The following is a 20,812-nucleotide window of genomic DNA, read 5'->3' as shown; positions in this document are numbered from 1 at the left end:
TACTACTATATATATATATTCATATATATTTAGTTAAGTTATTTCAAGTTGATTAAATTACAAAGGTTACATAAGATTGCCATAGATTTTCTGTATTACCACATTTACAGAAGATTCCGATAACCTTTTTGTCAATTTACTGGTTAGCTTTTTGCACCCTAGTTTGTGGTGAAAGCAGATCAGGTCAGCTAAACAGAGGTTTACTTGTTGTGGTCACCATTTAACTTAGTCCCAGAAATGACAGACCTAGGGGCACAGGAACATGGTTAATGTGGGCCTAGGCAAGGCAAACCCATCTGCCTAGGAGAATTACCATTTAACGGTCACAGCTCTTGTCCCCCTGACCAAGGCCATGGCAGGGCAGTCTAGTTGACACCCGTCCAATTCTATAGTCTGTGTCTCAAATGGAAGCCAATTCCCCTAGGTATGTAGACACTTCTTTTGACGCTAGTTCGCTCTGAGTTATGGAATGCTGAATTACCCTATGGGCCGGTTGTTTGAAAGCACTGCACTATATAGGGAAGAGGGTTCTCTTTGGAACACCAGCCTAGGTCTGTCCCCATCATTCCAGCATGGTCCTCATCAGCTGTCCATGCATGCAGCCTCCACTAGACTCCAGTAATACCACACTAACACCGCTCCTAAAACATCCCTCTGCACAGTATTCATAGGTTGTTTACATTTTGGAAAATGGTCTGAATTGACTGTTCAACCAATGATGTTCGTTATCCCAGGCCGGTAGCATCAATCAAGAGGATGTTTACTTTACACCCATTAATGGTTTCTCCATCCGATTAGAGGAAAGTATTAATATGCTTACTGAGCTGTGGGATTACCATGCAGTCATTGTATTGTGGGAGTCATAGCCATGATATCCAGTGTAGCGACCCAAACACTGATGACAGTACAGTACCCGTCCTGAAACCTGTTACACCTTACTGCGACTCTTGATTGGTTATGATTTGGTTACATTTTTGGTCCGAAATAGATCATAGTCCTCCATTTCAGAAAAAAAATATTTAATCATTAACTTTTTTTTTGTTCATTACTGGTGACTCAGGTGCCAAAGCTAAAACTAATCCACAGTGAAGTGAACACAGTAAAATAACTATGTTGACTAACATTTTGGTAGGGATATGAATTTGCAACAAGTACCAATTTGCATTATTATGTCATATCCTTCACCTGTCTAGACGTCAATATTGGATGACAAAAACAACCCAAATTTGGCCTACATTCTCCAATGTTCTATGGATAGAAAAATTGCAAAGCCATACCAAAAAATTCAATTGCCAGAACTAATAAAAGACATTACAAAACACTTGACATACCTTGTGCTGGGCTTTTGAAGAAGCCTTGGACTTCAGCAATTGCATTGATAAAGGGGGATATCTTCCCTGAAAGGTGTACTGCAGGCGCGTCTGTCGGCTCAGGAAAATTGGTGCTGTTGAATGATCCAGTATCGTCTAAGAACTGGACCCTGATTACAAACGTAGCCATTGATGTTGTATCCATGCAAGGCGGTTTTTAGAACTCAGGTTTCAAAAAGTAGAAGCGCTCCGTTCCGGGAGAAATCTTTGATATGACGCCGGCAAACCCCCGCGCCCGGGGACTGCTGGGTTCCCAGCAACAAGATCAAATCCACCGAGCCGTCAGGTTTTCTGCAGCAGCAGCAAGTCCTTGCTCGCCCCTCCAATTATCCCGATGCACCCTCCTCTCCATTCGCCTCCATACAGGCTCACAAAATAAGACACTGAACGCGCGGTAACACGTAATATAAATCAGTATCCCTCGTTCTGTCCTTGAAGTATTTTCCAGCTATTATTCTCTCGTTCAGAATAATGTAAATTGGTGTAGCGCATGAGAGGGACGGGCAGTATCCCGAAGGGCATTGCAGGCAGCCAGGCAGGCAAGGTGCTTGAAGCAGGACTGCGCTGAGACCGGTACTTGCTAGACTTGTGGCGTCTGACGTAACGTTAGTGGGATTAGGGGACTCCCTCCTCTAGCGCAAGAACTCGCCGTAAGCAGCAGACAGCGCTGTCAGGGCGATGCAGGACGGGGCCTTAACATTATATGCGTGTTGGTGACCTCCTGTGGCCGTGTGAAGAGAGGCTTGAAATACAAAATTGCATTTGGTTGCCTGTAGCTGTGGGGACAGTACAGTGCCTTACTAGACAGATTACTGAACTTTGGAACATTGTTGTTGTACTGAATTGATGGATAAAGGAAAATGGTAATATGTTACGTATAGCTATAATTATAGTTAATAACGATGATGATTTGTTCTGGTTTTGTGTTTGCCATGTTCAAAAAGAAAAATAAATCTAATTGTATTTGTCACGATTGCCCGAATAACAGTTTGTTATTGCTGTTTGTATTCTGTTCTAAACGAGTTTGTTGTATTAATTACAAATGATTCCACTCAGTGGTTATAACTTTGGTAAGTAGTCAGGTGAGTGAACAGTAGGAGCGTTGGGCCAGTAACCGGAAGATCGCTGGATGGAATCCCAGAGCTGACAAGGTAAAAAAAGATGTCCTTCTGCCTCTGAGCAAGGCAGTTAACCCACTGTTCCCCGGGGTGCCGATGATGTGGATGTTGATTAAGGGCAGCCCTCCACACCCTCTCTGATCAGAGGGGTTGGGTTAAATGCAGAAGACACATTTCAGTTGAAGGCATTCAGTTGTACAACTGACTAGGTATCCCCTTGTCCCTTTCCCATTCTGCTGAGCAATCAAAACACTGATTTTCTATAGATGAGAGATGCAAGGAACATGATTAAGGCCAGGTTTTTTCCTGACCATCAGACATGATGCAAAGAAACACTCTGGGCTAAACACGATTACTGATCTAGAATCATGAACCATTTAACCTGGCCATACATTTTACTGAGCTATTTTTTACACCTGAAGTTGATAAACCTCTCTGACATTGCATGTTGAACCATATACCTAGAGGTTAACACATCACTATTTGAGCCTCGGGTGTCATTAACATCAATTAACAGAAAGAAGTAGGTATACCAGTAGGATATACAAAGAGATACAGGATGGCTCTGTGCATCCCTGACACCTCCCTCTCAGGTAATATAGCATATTATTTTGAACGTGTTTGTTTTGGTTGAGTCACACTGACAAGATAACTTCACGTGTCGCTCTTCAGCTTGGTAAAGCAATCATCTACTAAAAACAAGTTCAGTTGAAAGGCTGTTTTGCAAAGTTGGCAACCAGTTTTTCCACACCTCAGCTAGTGTACCAGCTAGCGGTGACCTACAGACCAGCTCTCCCCTGTCACACTGCTGAACCTGGTTCATCTACACTGGAGGAACCATGAGACTACAGCTGCCCAACCCAGGCTGGAAGACAGGATCCTGTCCCATGAGGACCTGGACAAGCTGGAGGAGGAAGAGGCTGGGAGTGGAGACAGGCCCAAATGGGACAACAAAGACCCAATACATGCGTCACCTGCGTGGGGTTCTGTGTGGGCTGGGGAACGTATTGGAGATTCCCATTACCTTTGCCAGAGTCGATGGGGGTAGGTAGGTTGTTGTTGTGCTGTGTGGTGGGTTTGGGATGGGGTGTGGTGGTTGAATGGGCGTGGCTGGGGTGTGCCTGTGGTGTGGTGTGGTTGGGATGGGGTAATGGTCGTAGGTTGGATGGAGACTTCGGATTTAGGTTCGGTATGTAGTGTGTGTGGGGTTGGATGGTTAGTTGGCTGCGTATGTAGGTTGGTAGTGGAGCCTTGGGTCAGTGGCGTGGTCATGGTTGAAGGTGCAGTGTGGTCTGACTATGACCTTGTTACTTAGTGAGCAAGTTGTGAGCTTGTGGCTTTGGCAATAGGTCCGATGGCTGCCATAGAGATGCATGAGGCCCGATAGAGAATCACCATGGTCTGAGAGACATCCCATGGGCTATAAGAGATACGATGTTGCCTAGCGGCCAGGAATAAGTGTTATTGTTTAAGGTCTAAAGATATAGTGAATGACTGAAGAGTTGGATTGGGTTGAATGGGGTGTAGTGTGGTTGGATGTGGTGTGGTTGGATGGGGTGTGAAAACATGTTTTTAGAATCTTTGCAAATGTGTTGAAATATACCATTTACGTAAGTATTCACACCCCTGAGTCAATACATGTTAGAATCACCTTTGGCAGCAATTACAGCTTGTGAGTCTTTCTGGGTAAGTCTTTTAAAGCTTTGCACAACTGGATTGTGTGCTGTGGTGTGGTTGTATCGGGTTGGATGGGCTGTGGTGTGGTGTGGTTGGATGGGTTTGATTGGATGGGGTGTGGTTTGGTTTGGTTGTTTGGATGGGGTTGGACAGGGTTGGATGGGTTGGATGGTTGAATGGGTTGGATGGGTTGAATGGGTTGGATGGGTTGAATGGGTTGTGCTGTGGTGTGGTTGGATGGGGTTGGATGGGTTGGAAGGTTGGATGGGTTTGGATGGGTTGAATGGGTTGGATGGGTTAATGGGTTGGATGGGTTGAATGGGTTGTGCTGTGGTGTGGTTGGATGGGATCACTTGTATAGGGAAAGCTCATGTTCTTCTCTGATTTGCTTGATGTACAATCTGTATTTGGTGTCCGTGGGAAAATACTGATTTTCTTTTCTTTACAGTGTTCTTATTATTGTAGGTGCAGTTTAACACCATATTCTAATTACACATTGCACACATTGTTCCACTGTATCAGGTACATTAAGTGTACTTTACAATACAATAACAACTTATGTCACTAGTTTATGTGTAGTTCTAACCATGGTGATCTGTCTCTATGTAGGTCCAGGTGATGCTGTCTCTTGGAGGCTCCATGGTGATTCTGTCTCTATGGAGGCTCGTTTCTGGCTATAGGGTGGATCTGTTCTATGAGCTGGTGGGAGTCTTGGCTGGCATGGTGATCTGTCTCTATGGAGGCTCCAATGAGTGATCTGTCTCTATGAGGCTCCTGTGGTAGCGTCGTCCTATGGAGGCTCCATAGGTGATCTGTCTCTATGGAGGCTCCGGGTGATCTGTCTCTATGGAGGCTCCATGGTGATCTGTCTCTATGAAGGCTCCATGTTGATCTGTCTCTATGGAGGCTCATGGTGATCTGTCTTTATGGAGGCTGCATGGTGATCTGTCTCTATGGAGGCGCCATGGTGATCTGTCTCTATGGAGGCTCCGTGGTGATCTGTCTCTATGGAGGCTCCATGGTGATCTGTCTCTATGGAGGCTCCGTGGTGATCTTGTCTCTATGGAGGCTCCATGGTGATCTGTCTCTATGGAGGCTCCGTGGTGATCTGTCTCTATGGAGGCTCCATGGTGATCTGTTCTCTATGGAGGCTTCCGTGGTGACTGCTTTATGAGGCTCCGTGGGTGATCTGTCTCTTATGGAGGCTCCGTGGTGATCTGTCTCTATGGAGGCTCCATGGTGATCTGTCTCTATGGGGTGCCATGGTGATCTGTCTCTATGGAGGCTCCATGGTGATCTGTCTCTATGGAGGCTCCGTGGTGATCTGTCTCTTATGGAGGCTCCATGGTGATCTGTCTCTATGAAGGCTCCATGGTGATCTGTCTCTATGGAGGCTCCGTGGTGATCTGTCTCTATGGAGGCTCCATGGTGATCTGTCTCTATGAGGTCCATGTTGATCTGCTCTATGGAGGCTCCATGGTGATCTGTTCTCTGGAGGCTCCATGGTGATCTGTCTCTATGTAGGCTCCATGGTGATCTGTCTCTATGGAGGCTCCATGGTGATCTGTCTCTATGGAGGCTCCATGGTGATCTGTCTCTATGAAGGCTCCATGGTGATCTGTCTCTATGGAGGCTCCAGCACCACAAACACTGCATTTCATTAGCTAATGTAGTAACCTATTACTGCTACTTATGCTGACAGGCCTCGTATAGGTGTTAAAGCTTGATTTACATCACACCTCCAGTCATAAGGCTTGTCAATGACTGATGGAGAGGACATGCCTGGAGTCTACAGATAGATCCCATGAAAAATATCTAACTGATTGTCAGTTAGATATAGCAGAGTTATTAATTGCACTTTGCCCATGTCGCCAAACACATGATGCTACAGTCCACATTTTGTTGTGTTACAGCCTGAATTCAACTTTTTTTAAATTCACTATTCACAATCTACACACAGTACCCCATAATGACAAAGTGAAAACATGTTTTTAGAAATGTTTGCAAATGTGTTGAAATATACAATTTACATAAGTATTCACACCCCTGAGTCATACATGTTATAATCACCTTTGGCAGCAATTACAGCTGTGAGTCTTTCTGGGTACGTCTTTTAAAGCTTTGCACACCTGGATTGTACAATATTTGCACATTATTATTTTTAACATTCTTCAAACTCAAGTTGGTTGTTGATCATTGCTAGACAGCTATTTTCAAGTCTTGCCATAGATCTTCAAGCTGATTTAAGTAAAATCTGTAACTAGCCCACTCAGGAACATTGAATGTCGTCTTGGTAAGCAACTCCAGTGTATATTTGGCCTTGTGTTTAAGGTTATTGTCCTGCTGAAAGGTGAACGTCTCCCAGTGTCTGTTGGAAAGCAAACTGAACCAGGTTTCCTCTAGGATTTTGCCTGTGCTTAGTTCTATTAGGTTTAGTTTTATCCTATAAATCTCCCCAGTCGATGACAAGCATACCCATACCATGATGCAGCCACCACCATGCTTGAAAAAATGAAGAGTGGAATTCAGGGATGTGTTGTGTTGGATTTGCCCCAAACATAACACTTTGTATTCAGACATAAAGTTATTTCAAATGTTTTGCATTATTACTTTAGTGCCTTATTTCATGCATGTTTTGGAATATTTTTGTTCTATACAGGCTTCCTTTTCACTCTGTAAATTAGTTTAGTATTGTGTAATGACTACAATGTTGTTGATCCATCCTCAATTTTCTCCTTACACAGCCATTCAACTCTGTAACTGTTTTAATAACCTGTTGAGTTTCATGTTAATTCATTCTGTGTTCCTGGTTCAAAATGACTGATTAAAAATCCATAATAATACATATATTATCACCTAATGTTGTGTTAGATCTTTTTATCAACTTAAGTTCTTGTGAACATTACAAGTTTTGAACTTCTATTTGCTATTTATGGCCTGTAGGCTCATATGACCTGAGCTCATACAACTCGTTTTTGAGTAGAAAAAGCATAATGTATGGATTATTTTGACTATAACAAATACTCAGATGAAACATATTGTGCTATTTATCACAAACTACTTTGTGTCAAAGTTTAACAAGGACTCTCTCCCCCTCCACCAGTGTTCAATGCGTGTCATGATCAAAGAAATGATCAAGAGCCTCACATACAGTATATCGTTTGGTCATTGTGCTGCCACAGAATGAATTGTGAGCAAGTTTAAGTGTTCCCTTTATTTTTTTGAGCAGTGTATATTATTGAAACAATGTTGCGATTGTTTGTGAGAATCCCAACAGGTGTGGTTCCCGTGGGGGAAAGATTCTATTGGGGAAAGGTAACTGTGGGGGTTGCCATGGAAGCCAAGAAGGGGAGTGAGGTGTGTGTGTGTGTGTGTGTGTGTGTGTGTGCTCAAACACACGTGCATGTGGGGATCTGGGAGAGGAAGTGTGTCCATCTGATGAATGGGCATGTGCCTGAATTCAATTTTATACACTAATCGTAGTCTCACCCATTCATTTCTAATGACCGGTCATTTTTGACCGGGACACCACAGGTGTACAAAAGTTAAATAAAACACCCAAAATGTAATGAAAATAATCAAAATGTATTTTGTGTGTTCAGATGCCCTGTGTGGACAAAGTCATGGAACCTCATGACAATCAGATTACATTTTTTTCAGAGAGAAACCTTGTAAATCGGTCAAATTCGACCAGAACACAGTAGGAGGGTTAAAGTCCATTGGCCTCATGATAAAATCCCTGAGCGGTTTCCTTCCTCTCTGGCAACTGAGTTAGGAAGGACACCTACATCTTTGTAGTGACTGGGTGTACTGATACACCATCCAAAGTGTAATTAATAACTTCACCATGCTCAAAGAGATATTCAATGTCTGCTTTTTTTTGTATCCTTCTACCAATAGTTGCCCTTCTTTGCAAGATATTGGAAAAAGTCGCTGGTCTATGTAGTTGAATCTGTTTTTGAAATTCACTGCCCGACTGAGGAACCTTACAGATAATTGTATGTGTGGTACAGAGATGAGGTAGTCATTAAAAAATCATGTTAAACACTATAATTGTAGAGTCCATGCAACTTATTAAGCACATTTTTACTCCTGAATGTATTTAGTCTTGCCATAACAAAGGGGTTGAATACTTACTGACTCAAGACATTTCAGCTTTTCATTTTTTATTAATTTCTAAGAATTTCACAAAACATAATTCCACTTTGACATTATGGGGTATTGTGTGTAGGCCAGGGACACAACATCTCAACTGAATCCATTTTAAATTCAGGCTGGAACACAACAACTGGTGGAAAAAGTCAAGGGGTGTGAATACTTTCTGAAGACACTGTATAGCCATCTACTGTATTGTTGGTAAACATTGAGAAGACTATTTCTAATGGTTATACACTGGGATAATGAGGGATGTAACTACAACGTGTTCTCTTGTGCCGACCCAGGGTAGATAGGTGCTTTATCCCAGTAAAATCCACCCAGTGAGATAAATGGAATGAAACACTTCTGCTCTTATCTTATCTAAATACAGAGAGTGCCTAAATGGACTTACGGTAACATCCCATCACGTTCTATGGAAACCGTTTGACTACAAGCGCCTGAATGACACATAAGGACTGTTAAGGCAGATAAAGACTGTTATCTACTGAAGATTGCCAATGGGCAGGAAAGCCTTGAGAAGTGGTTGTTGTGAACTGAGGGATAATCACCTGCACATTGAACCACCAACACCTTCACTATCCGTGCCACAGGAAATCCCTTACTTCAGCCATTCCTGCCTGCAACAGGTGTATACAAATCAAATCAAATGTATTTATATAGCCCTTCGTACATCAGCTGATATCTCAAAGTGCTGTACAGAAACCCTGCCTAAAACCCAAACAGGAAGCAATGCAGGTGTAGAAGCACGGTGGCTAGGAAAAACTCTAGAAAGGCCAAAACTAGGAAGAAACCTAGAGAGGAACCAGGCTATGAGGGGTGGCCAGTCCTCTTCTGGCTGTGCCGGGTGGAGATTATAACAGAACATGGCCAAGAAGTTCAAATGTTCATAAATGACCAGCATGGTCAAATAATAATAATCACAGTGGTTGTCGAGGTGGCAACACCTCAGGAATAAATGTCAGTGGGCTTTTCATAGCCGATCATTAAGAGTATCTCTACCGCTCCTGCGGTCTCTAGCGAGTTGAAAACAGCAGGTCTGGGACAGGTAGCACGTCCGGTGAACAGGTCAGGGTTCCATAGCCGCAGGCAGAACAGTTGGCCAGGTGGACTGGGGACAGGTGGACTGGGGACAGCAAGGAGTCATCATGTCAGGTCGTCCTGAGGCATGGTCCTAGGGCTCAGGTCCTCCGAGAGAGAGAAAGAAAGAGAGAAAGAGAGAATTAGAGAGAGCATACTTAAATTCACACAGGACACCGGATAAGACAGGACAAGTACTCCAGATATAACAAATGCCCTAGCCCCCTGACACATAAACTAATGCAGCATAAATACTGGAGGCTGAGACAGGAGGGGTCAGGAGACACTGTGGCCCCATCCGATGATACCCCGGATAGGGCCAAACAGGAAGGATATAACCCCACCCACTTTGCAAAGGCACAGCCCCCACACCACTAGAGGGATAACTTCAACCACCAACTTACCATCCTGAGACAAGGCCGAGTATAGCCCACAAAGATCTCCGCCACGGCAGAGACACAAAGATCACGTCAGTGACTCAACCCACTCAAGTGACGACCACCCTCCTAGGGACGGCATGAAAGAGCACCAGTAAGCCAGTGACTCAGCCCTGTAATAGGGTTAGAGGCAGAGAATACCAGTGGAGAGAGGGGAACCGGCCAGCAGAGGCGGTTCGTTGCTCCAGAGCCTTTCCGTTCACCTTCACACCCCTGGGCCAGACTACACTCAATCATAGGACCTACTGAAGAGATGAGTCTTCAATAAAGACTTAAAGGTTGAGACAGAGTCTGCTCTCTCACATGGGTAGGCAGACCATTCCATAAAAATGGAGATCTATAGGAGAAAGCCCTGCCTCCAGCTGTTTGCTTAGAAATTCTAGGGACAATTAGGAGGCCTGCGTCTTGTGACCGTAGCGTACGTGTAGGTATGTACGGCAGGACCAACTCGGAAAGATAGGTAGGAGCAAGCCCATGTAACGCTTTGTAGGTTAACAGTAAAACCTTGAAATCAGCCCTTGCCTTAACAGGAAGTCAGTGTAGGGAGGCTAGCACTGGAGTAATATGATCAAATGTTTTGGTTCTGTCAGGATTCTAGCAGCCGTATTTAGCACTAACTGAAGTTTATTTAGTGCTTTATCCAGGTAGCCGGAAAGTAGAGCATTGCAGTAGTCTAACCTAGAAGCAACAAAAGCATGGATTAATTTTTCTGCATCATTTTTGGACAGAAAATGTCAGATTTTTGCAATGTTACGTAGATGGAAAAAAGCTGTCCTTGAAACAGTCTTGATATGTTCGTCAAAAGAGAGTTCAGGGTCCAGAGTAACGCCGAGGTCCTTCACAGTTTTATTTGAGACGACTTTACAACCATCAATATTAATTGTCAGATTCAACAGAAGATCTCTTTGTTTCTTGGGACTAGAACAAGCATCTCTGTTTTGTCCGAGTTTAAAAGTAGAACGTTTTCAGCCATCCACTTCCTCATGTCTGAAACACAGGCTTCTAGCGAGGGCAATTTTGGGGCTTCACCATGTTTCATTGAAATGTACAGCTGTGTGTCATCCGCATAGAGTGAAAGTTAACATTATGTTTTCGAATGACATCCCCAAGAGGTAAAATATATAGTGAAAACAATAGTGGTCCTAAATCGGAACCTTGAGGAACACCGAAATGTACAGTTGATTGTCAGAGGACAAACCATTCACAGAGACAAACTGATATCTTTCCGACAGATAAGATCTAAACCAGGCCAGAACTTGTCCGTGTAGACCAATTTGGGTTTCCAATCTCTCCAAAAGAATGTGGTGATCGATGGTATCAAAGGCAGCACTAAGGTCTAGTAGCACGAGGACAGATGCAGAGCCTCGGTCTGACGCCATTAAAAGGTCATTTACCACCTTCACAAGTGCAGTCTCAGTGCTATGATGTGGTCTAAAACCAGACTGAAGCATTTCGTATTGACTTGTCTCCGTAAAAGGACATCAGTGTTATGTGATTCCCAAGTAGTTTTATTGTTCCTCTCCATCTGTTTCTCTCCTTTTTTTGGCAGTATGTTTAGATAGACAGGTATGTGTATCTCTGAGCCCTGTGTGTTTATCCATACCCCAGTACAGCMGTTTCATATTTACATTTCAACCTTTATTTAACTAGGCAAGTCAGTTAAGAACAAATTCTTATTTAGAATGACAGCCTATCGGGGAACATTGGGTTAACTGCCTTATTCAGGGGCAGAACGACAGATTCTTACCTTATCAGCTTGGGGATTCGATCCAGCAACCTTTCGGTTAATGGCCCAACGCTCYAACCKCTAGGCWACCTGCCACCCCTATATATGATACAGAAGACTTGTAATATACACTCCATTACATCTGCAGGTGTCTGTATGTCATGAGATGTRATTAYGAGTCATGGATATTTACCAATGATTTAAGAGCTTTGATTGTGGCCTCTTTGTTCTCAGGTGCATTCATGATRCCTTTCCTGATCCTGCTGGTTCTAGAAGGTGTTCCCCTGCTCCATCTGGAGTTTGCTATTGGTCAACGTCTAAGGAAAGGCAGTTTAGGCGTGTGGTCAACAATTCATCCTTACTTAGCTGGAGTTGGTAAGTAACACTCCCCTAGCTCTGGTCCAGGGCAAATACATAACGTMCAGTTTGTTGCATGTAAGCAGCAGGTAAACGCCCCGGGACCAGAGCTACCCGTGATGCTTCAACAAACCTTAAGTCATCATGGACTCACTGCTCTGTGTTCTTACCAGGCATAGCGTCCATGTTTGTTTCTTTGATGATCAGCCTGTACTACAACACCATCATGGCCTGGGTGATGTGGTACTTGTTTAACTCCTTCCAAGAGACGCTGCCTTGGAGCCAGTGTCCCCGCAACTACAATCTAACAGGTAAGAGTTCAGTACCGACACACTCCATGCAAGACTGGTAAAAAGGAGATATTAAATCAAATCAAATTGTATTAGTCACATGTGCTGAATACAACAGGTGTAGACCTTACGGTGAAATGCTTACTTACAAGCCCCTAACCAACAATGCAGTTGAAAAAAATACGTATAAGAATAAGAGATAAAAGTGACAAGTAATTAAAGAGCAGCAGCAGTAAAATAACAATAGCAAGACTATATACAGGGTGGTCAATGTGCGGGGGCACCGGTTAGTTGAGGTAGTATGTACATGTAGGTAGACTTATTAAAGCGACTATGCATAGATTACAACAGAGAGTAGCAGATGTACTGTATAGTATTTGAGACATTATGGGGGTCAGGGGTCAATTCCATTTATTATTCTGCAAATTCAGAAAGCCAACAGATATTTCATAGAGGAGAACTGAGAAAAATGTTAATTTACTTTCTGAATGAATTAACTGAATTGAAATGGAATTGACCTCAACCCTGATAAACATGCTTCACACTCAGGATGACAGCTATATTACAAGGAAGAAGTACATGTATTATGGAATCTGAAGATACTGTACATGTACTAAGGCTGAACATTGGCTGCATCCTAAATGCCACCCTATTCCCTATAGTGCAATACTTTTGACCAGAGCTCTATTGGCCRGGGTCAAACGTATTGCACTAGGGAATAGAGTGCTGTTTGGGATGCAACCTATGTATGAATCATCCAGTCATGTATGTCTAATTATAATAATGTATTATTTGTCAATTCTTTACCTAAATGTCCCAGGCCTGGTGTCAGAGTGTGAAAGAAGCTCTCCAGTGGATTACTATTGGTACAGAGAGACCCTGAACACCACCCCAGACATTGGTGAGAACGGGGGTCTGCAGTGGTGGATGGTGCTGTGTCTGATCAGTGCCTGGGCCGTGCTCTATATCTGCATCATCCGAGGCATCGAGACCACTGGGAAGGTAGAGCAGCTCAATCTATCTGAGGACTACATGTTAACGTTCACATTTATATCCAATTATGACCAATAACAATGGATGAAAATTGGAAAATGGAGAAATAAAATAATATAAAGGTAGTTTTATGTTTTCATGTCTCAGTGATTGCGAATATAAATAAAGMTATAGTGAAATCACTGTCTCTCCTCTCCTCATAGGCTGTGTATGTCACCTCAACACTACCCTACGTAGTGTTGAGCATTTTCCTGATCAGAGGTCTGACTTTAAAAGGCTCTTTGAGTGGAGTCGTSTTTCTCTTCACCCCGGACGTAAGTCAAGTGTTGTGGTCCAAATGGCAACCTATTCCCTATATAGTGTACTACTTTTGACTACAGCCATATGGGCCCTGGTTAAAAGTAGTGCACTATACAGGGAATATGATGCCATTTGGGACACTGTTACACTTCACAAAAAAACTCACACTAAAAGAAATGCAAACCCATCCCTGAAATGATATCAGATAAATAGGTCATATATAAATCAGGTAAATCTGATTCATGTAACAAAACGTTGTGTTGTTGTCCCAGTTGACAGAGCTGACCAACCCAACTACCTGGCTGGATGCAGGTGCCCAGGTGTTTTATTCCTTCTCCATAGCATTTGGTGGACTCATCTCTTTCTCCAGCTACAACTCTGTGCAGTAAGTCACAATCAACCATCTAAACTACTATTGTTCAAATCTATGTATTATATATTTTAGAAAAAAAAGTGGTTTACTATGTTGTATTGGGACACTTTTGAATTGTGTTATAAAGCACGACAACTGTGCTAAAATAGAGCGTTATGGTGTCCATATTAGGACAGGCTCAGTCTCAGCACCTGGGTCTCGATCCCGCACTGTGAAACTGGGTCCTGGACTTTCTGACGGAACGCCACCAGGTGGTGAGTGTAGGAAACAACATCTCCATCCCGCTGATCCTCAACACTGAGGCCCCACAAGGGTGCGTTCTCGGCCCTCTCCTGTACTCCCTGTTCACCCATGACTGCGTGGGCATGCACGCCTCCAAGTTTGCAGACGACACTACAGTGGTAGGCTTGATTACCAACAACGACGAGACGACCTACAGGGAGAAGGTGAGGGCYGTGTCAGGAAAATAACCTCACACTCAAAATCAACAAAACAAAGGAGATGATCGTCGACTTCAGGAAACAGCAGAGGGAGCACCCCCTATCCACATCGACGGGACAGTAGTGGAGAAGGTGGAAAGTTTTAAGTTCCTCGGCGTACACATCACGGACAAACTGAAATGGTCCACCCACACAGACAGCGTTTCTTCAGGAGGCTGAAGAAATTTGGCTTGTCACCGAAAACACTCACAAACTTTTACAGATGCACAATCGAGAGCATCGGGTCGGACTGTATCACTGCCTGGTACGGCAACCGCTCCGCCCACAACCGTAAGGCTCTCCAGAGGGTAGTGAGGTCTGCACAACGCATCACCGGGGGCAAACTACCTGCCCTCCAGTACACCTACACCACCCGATGTCACAAGAAGGACAAAAAGATCATCAAGGACAACAACCACCAGAGCCACTGCTTGTTCACACCGCTACCATCCAGAAGGCGAGGTCAGTACAGGTGCATCAAAGCTGGGACCGAGAGACTGAAAAACAGCTTCTATCTCAAGGCCATCAGACTGTTAAACAGCCATCACAAACATTGAGTTAACATAATGACTCAAATCTCTAGCCACTTTAATAATAAAAAATTGGCTGTAAAAAATGTAGCACTAGTCACTTTAAGCAATGCCACTTTATATAATGTTTACATACTGTACATTACTCATCTCATATGTATAAACTGTACTCTATAGAATCTACTGCATCTTGCCTATTCCGCACGGCCATCGCTCATCCATATATTTATTTGTACTGTCGTGTCTTTGCTATGCCGGATTAAGTGATATGACATGCTATTTTATAAAATCATTTCTCTGTAATTAATATTACCTGATTAAACTAATCATGTAAATGTAATTAACTAGAAAGTTGGGGCACCATGAAAGCATGTTAATAGAGCTGTTGTCTTCCGAATAAACTCTTAAAGACCTGTTAATCTTTTACCTCAATAGCAGTCAATCATTAATCGTCACCTTATTCAGTCTCATCTGAACGTCGTAAATTCTTTGAAGTTGAATCAGCAATACAAAATTTGGTTTAATTACTTATTTACTAAATACCTAAATAATCACACAGAATTACATATACACAGGATGGATCATACATTGATTACTAATTATGTCATACAAGAAAACGTCCCTGGTTGACGGAACCGATATGATGGCTGGTTACACAAAGAAAGGAGGTGTCACGATCGTCGTAATGATGAGACCAAGGTGCAGCGTGGTCAGCGTACATTTCACTTTATTTTAAATGTTGCCAACAAAAACAAGAAACAACAAAAACGAACGTGAAGCTTACTAGGGCTATACATGCCACTAACAAAGTCAACTACCCACAACTAAGGTGGCAAAACAGGCTGCCTAAGTATGATTCCCAATCAGGGACAACGATAGACAGCTGTCCCTGATTGAGAACCATACCCGGCCAAAAAATAGAAACAGAAAACATAGAAATAAAGAAACTAGAATGCCCCCCCTAGTCACACGCTGTCCTAACCAAAATAGAGAATAAAAGCCTTTCTATGGCCAGGGCGTGACAGGAGGTTGGGTTTGAATGAAAGCGCGGGAAGACTGAGGAACAAAAGGTTTGGGTCGCTATGGGACCTTGTGAAGCTATGCTATCGTAAATACAGAATCTTATGCATTCTAAATAACCGCCCATTTAGAAAAGGAAAATGCTAAAAAAATATTTACTCTGAGCTGCGCTTCGATGGATTGGTCATAGATGGAAGGCTGGGTTGCCCAGCAGAGATCTCTTGTCCTCTGAAGAATGTCTGGTGGTAAAGTGGATACGTTGTAGTACAGTCGTCGTGTGGTAGAACAGGTACTTTGTCCGTCCTTTCCTAGCCCACGTTTACAGCTGATGCTGCTAACTCAACGGCTAGGAGGTATCACTTCTTTAGTGAATAAGAGTTCAAAGTTCATACCAGGTTGCCATACTATACGCGTATGCTATATTCTGGCTGGTATATGCGAAATTCATCCTTCCGGCATGTCGATCGTCACCTCCACGTTGAAATTCGCCCTTTTTAAGGTATGGACAGCAGTCCTCACGTCACCGGGAACACGATGCTAATTTCGTTAGTTTATTGTCGTTCAACCGTTCGCAACCAGAGCTCACGCTGAGGTTGGCTTAGTTCTGTAGTTGATATTAGCCCTTTTAATGTATGGACAGCAGTCCTCATGTCCTCGGGAACAACAAAGTTACATTTTCGTAAAGGGGCTTATGTAGTGGTGGGAGAGACTGGCGTGTTTCATAGTTTACAACCAATGTCTGTTCACTTGGGCACTGAGTGAGCAGAGTTTTTACTTTATGAAAACCATTTTCTCATTTAGAAGCTAAAATTACATTTAATCTTTTCACAAATAGTTTCATATTTAAACATTTAAATTGCACAACAATTCCATGTGAATCTGATAACTAGAATGTGTTGACTTTCCAAGATACAGTTTATGTCATCCTATCATCAGTAACAATGTCTCAGACGACAACTGATCTGACATCATATTCTTTAAGTACCAACGCATATTTTCAGCTGGTTGGATTACCGAAATATGGTTCTGTTCCCCACCCTTTTGATGTTACCAGACTCTCTCTATGTTAACAAAGGGCTTTCCAACAGTCACATCTGTAGAGTAGAGAGAGGAAAGGGGGGAAGGTATTTATGGGGGTCATAAACCTCACCAACAGTGCAACGTTATGACAGTACACATTCTTATTCATTCCTTTACACTTGGGTACATTTACATTTAAGTCATTTAGCAGACGCTCTTATCCAGAGCGACTTACAAATTGGAGTATATAAGGTAGTTATTGTTAGATTACTTGTTAGATATTACTGCACGGTCGGAACTAGAAGCACAAGCTACACTTGCATTAACATCTGCTAACCCTGTGTATGTGACCAATAGCATTTGATTTGATTTGATTTGAGCAGGACGTTGTTGTTTTTGATCCCCAGTAACAACTGTGAACAGGATGCAGTGATCATCTCTGCCGTCAATGGCTTCACCTCCGTCTACGCTGCAACAGTCATCTACACCATCATTGGCTTCAGAGCCACAGAGAGATTTGACAACTGTCTTGGCGGGTAGGAATCTACCCGTCTCTGTAGATGGCATGTTCCTACTACAGTACTCACTGCATCCGATATGATACGAGTACAGTTGCCAAAATGTGTCACCTTTCCCAAAATTTCCCAGGTTTTTCAGAAATCCCAGTTGGAAGAGTCGTGGAATCAGGGTGGGATAAGCAGGACATCTGAGAATCCTCCAACCACGATTTCTGTCAAATCTGGGAATTTTGCAACCCTACATGTACCTAACAGTGCCCCCTACCTCCGATATGACAGTATGATAGCCGATGTGACATAGTTAGATGTAATGTTACCATGAAAAGAGGCCATGACATCAACTAATTTTCCACAATGATTCTGTAGAAATATCCTGGCGCTGCTGAATACATTTGATCTCCCCGAGGGAAACGTCACTGAGAAACAACTATGATCAGGTTCTCCAGAGTCTCAATGGAACACATACAGAAGTCATTCAGGGACTCAACTTGAAGACCTGTGACTTGAAACACTTTCCTCAGTGAGGTATGATTTTTAGGGATGGTTCCCAGACACAGATTAACCGTAGTCCCGGACTAAAAAGCATGATCAATGAGATTCTCCATTGAAAGTGCTTTTTAGTCCAGCAGTAGGCCTAATCTGTGAATGGGAAAGCAGAGTTTTAAAGCTAAGCGAAGGTCTCTTACATACATGCTCACATGCTTTTCATTTCATCGTATAAATACTGACAATATAGAACACTATTTTAGCTTGACTATATGGCTATGGCAATCCCAAAGGGAACTATACACTGACTATTCTAGTCCTATACAGTGTAGGAACACAATGTTATTTAAAACAGGCTCTAATTCCACTCCTTCTCTATGTGTCCTGATGCAGGGGGTTGAAGGAACTGGTCTGGCCTTTATTGTGTTTCACAGAGGCCATCACTAAGATGCCTGTATCTCCTGTTTGGTCAGTCTTGTTCTTCATCATGCTCTTCTGTCTCGGCCTGTCCTCCATGTTTGGCAATATCGAAGGAGTTCTGGTACCACTTCAGGACCTGGGGGTTTTCCCCAAGAGTTGGCCCAAGGAGGCCACCACAGGTGAGACAAGAGCTGGGACAGACTGGAACCGGACATCAGCTCAGGCAACACACCGGCCCATTAATTTCCTTCGGACCAAAACCCCCCACTGGTCTAAAGATGGACCAGCCTGTCTGTCATTTGCCCGAACTGCCCTATGGCCAGTCTGTTTCCAGACAAGAGCAATCCAGACCTATTTTCTCCAATGTTGAGAGATTGAAACCTCTTTGTTAAYTATCTTTAACTCATATTCTTTATTCTGTTACAGGGACAACATGTGTCCTCTGCTGCTTTGCTGGACTGATATTTGTTCAAGGCTCAGGGAACTACTGGCTGTCCCTCTTTGACAGCTTTGCTGGGTCCATACCTCTGCTGATCATTGCATTCTGTGAGATGGTCGGGGTTGTGTACCTCTATGGTATTGATCGGTGAGTAATAAATACATTCTGTGAGATGGTCGGGGTTGTGTACCTCTATGGTATTGATCGGTGAGTAATAAATTCATTCTGTGAGATGTGCGGGGGTGAGTTCGAAACATTAAATCAAATCAAAGTTTATTTGTCACGTGCGCCGAATACAACAGGTGTAGACCTTACAGTGAAATGCTTACTTACAGGCTCTAACCAACAGTGCAAAAAAGGTATTAGGTGAACAATACGTAAGTAAAGAAATAAAAACAACWGTAAAAAGACAGCGAAAAATAACAGCAGCGAGGCTATATACAGTWGAGAGGCTATATACAGGCACCGGTTAGTCGAGCTGATTGAGGTATTATTTACATGTAGGTATGGTTAAAGTGACTATGCTTATATGATAAACAGAGAGTAGCAGTAGCGTAAAAGAGGGGTTGGCAGATGGTGGGTGGTGGGTCACAATGCAGATAGCCCGGTTAGCCAATGTGCGGGGGCATTGCTTGGTCGGGTCAATTGAGCTAGTATGTACATGACTGTATAGTTAAAGTGACTATGCATATATGATAAACAGAGAGTAGCAGCAGCGTAAAAGAGGGGTTGGGGGGGCACACAATGCAAATTATCTGGGTAGCCATGTGATTACCTGTTCAGGAGTCTTATGGCTTGGGGGTAAAAACTGTTGAGAAGCCTTTTTGTCCTAGACTTGGCACTCCGGTACCACTTGCCATGCGGTAGCAGAGAGAACAGTCTATGACTGGAGTGGCTGGGGTCTTTGACAATTTTTATGGCCTTCCTCTGACACCCCCTGGTGTAGAGGTCCTGGATGGCAGGCWGCTTAGCCCCAGTGATGTACTGGYCTGTACGTACTACCCTCTGTACAGTAGAAMACACACAATTACCACAACAAACTGTGATTGGATGGAATTTTTGTATTTTTGGTACTGGCCAGCCGGGCTAGCAGACCTAAAATTCTACTATCCCGGGTCCAAAATGTCACTCGCCAGTGTGCCAGTTTGGCACATTTTCTACTAGCCCGGTCTGAAAAATACTAGCCTCGGGTTAGCTTAATTTCCATCCATAGTAAACTGYGCTGGACTTGCTAGGTGTTGAAAATATGWACTGTACCAGTCAAAAGTTTGGACACACCTACTCATTCAAGGGTTTTTCTTTATTTTTACTATTTGCTACATTGTAGAATAATAATGAAGACATCAAAACTATTAAATAACACATATGAAATCATGCAGTCACCAAAAAAGTCTTAAACATTACATTCCTAATATATTTTATATTTAACATTCTTCAAAGTAGCCACCCTTTGCCTTGATGACAGCTTTGCACACTCTTGGCATTCTCTCAACCAGCTTCATGAGGAATGTTTTTCCAACAGTCTTGAAGGAGTTCCCACATATGCTGAGCACTTGTTGGCTGCTTTTCCTTCACTCTGCGGTCCAACTCATCCCAAACCATCTCAATTGGGTTAGATCAGGTGATTTGTGGAGGCCAGGTCATCTGATGCACCATTCCATCACTCTCCTTCTTGGTCAAATAGCCCTTACACAGCCTGGAGGTGTATTTTGTCATTGTCCTGTTGAAAAACAAATCCCACTAAGCGCAAACCAGATAGGATGGCGTATCGCTGCAGAATGCTATGGTAGCCTTGCTGGTTAAGTGTGCCTTGAAATCTAAATAAATCACAGACAGTGTTATCAGCAAAGCACCCCCACACCTGATCCTCTATTCTTCACGGTGGGAACCACACATGCAGAGATCATCCGTTCACCTACTCTGTGTCTCACAAAGACACGGCGGTTGAAACAAAAATCTCAAATTTGGACTCATCAGACCAAAGGACATATTTCCACTGGTCTAATGTCCATTGATCTCTCTTT

At 43.2% G+C, this 20,812-nt stretch overlaps 1 protein-coding gene across 1 annotated transcript in view; it reads left to right on the top strand.

Moving 5' to 3' along the window:
• Positions 1 to 19,032, top strand: part of LOC112077975 (sodium-dependent neutral amino acid transporter B(0)AT1-like) — a 22,249-nt gene extending 3,217 nt beyond the window's left edge. Inside the window, 12 exon segments of the mRNA XM_024144352.2 lie at positions 11,798 to 11,938; positions 12,094 to 12,231; positions 13,031 to 13,212; positions 13,407 to 13,517; positions 13,776 to 13,888; positions 17,333 to 17,461; positions 17,810 to 17,867; positions 17,869 to 17,949; positions 17,951 to 17,968; positions 18,323 to 18,355; positions 18,357 to 18,528; positions 18,776 to 19,032. Of these exon segments, the coding sequence (XP_024000120.1) occupies positions 11,798 to 11,938; positions 12,094 to 12,231; positions 13,031 to 13,212; positions 13,407 to 13,517; positions 13,776 to 13,888; positions 17,333 to 17,461; positions 17,810 to 17,867; positions 17,869 to 17,949; positions 17,951 to 17,968; positions 18,323 to 18,355; positions 18,357 to 18,528; positions 18,776 to 18,939 (1,340 nt within the window). The 3' untranslated portion in view covers positions 18,940 to 19,032.
• The last annotated feature ends 1,780 nt before the right edge of the window (positions 19,033 to 20,812 follow it).

Source organism: Salvelinus sp. IW2-2015, unplaced genomic scaffold, assembly GCF_002910315.2.
Source record: "Salvelinus sp. IW2-2015 unplaced genomic scaffold, ASM291031v2 Un_scaffold5111, whole genome shotgun sequence".
Classification (NCBI taxonomy): Eukaryota; Metazoa; Chordata; class Actinopteri; order Salmoniformes; family Salmonidae; genus Salvelinus; species Salvelinus sp. IW2-2015.
This window is presented reverse-complemented; position numbering and strand designations above follow the sequence as displayed.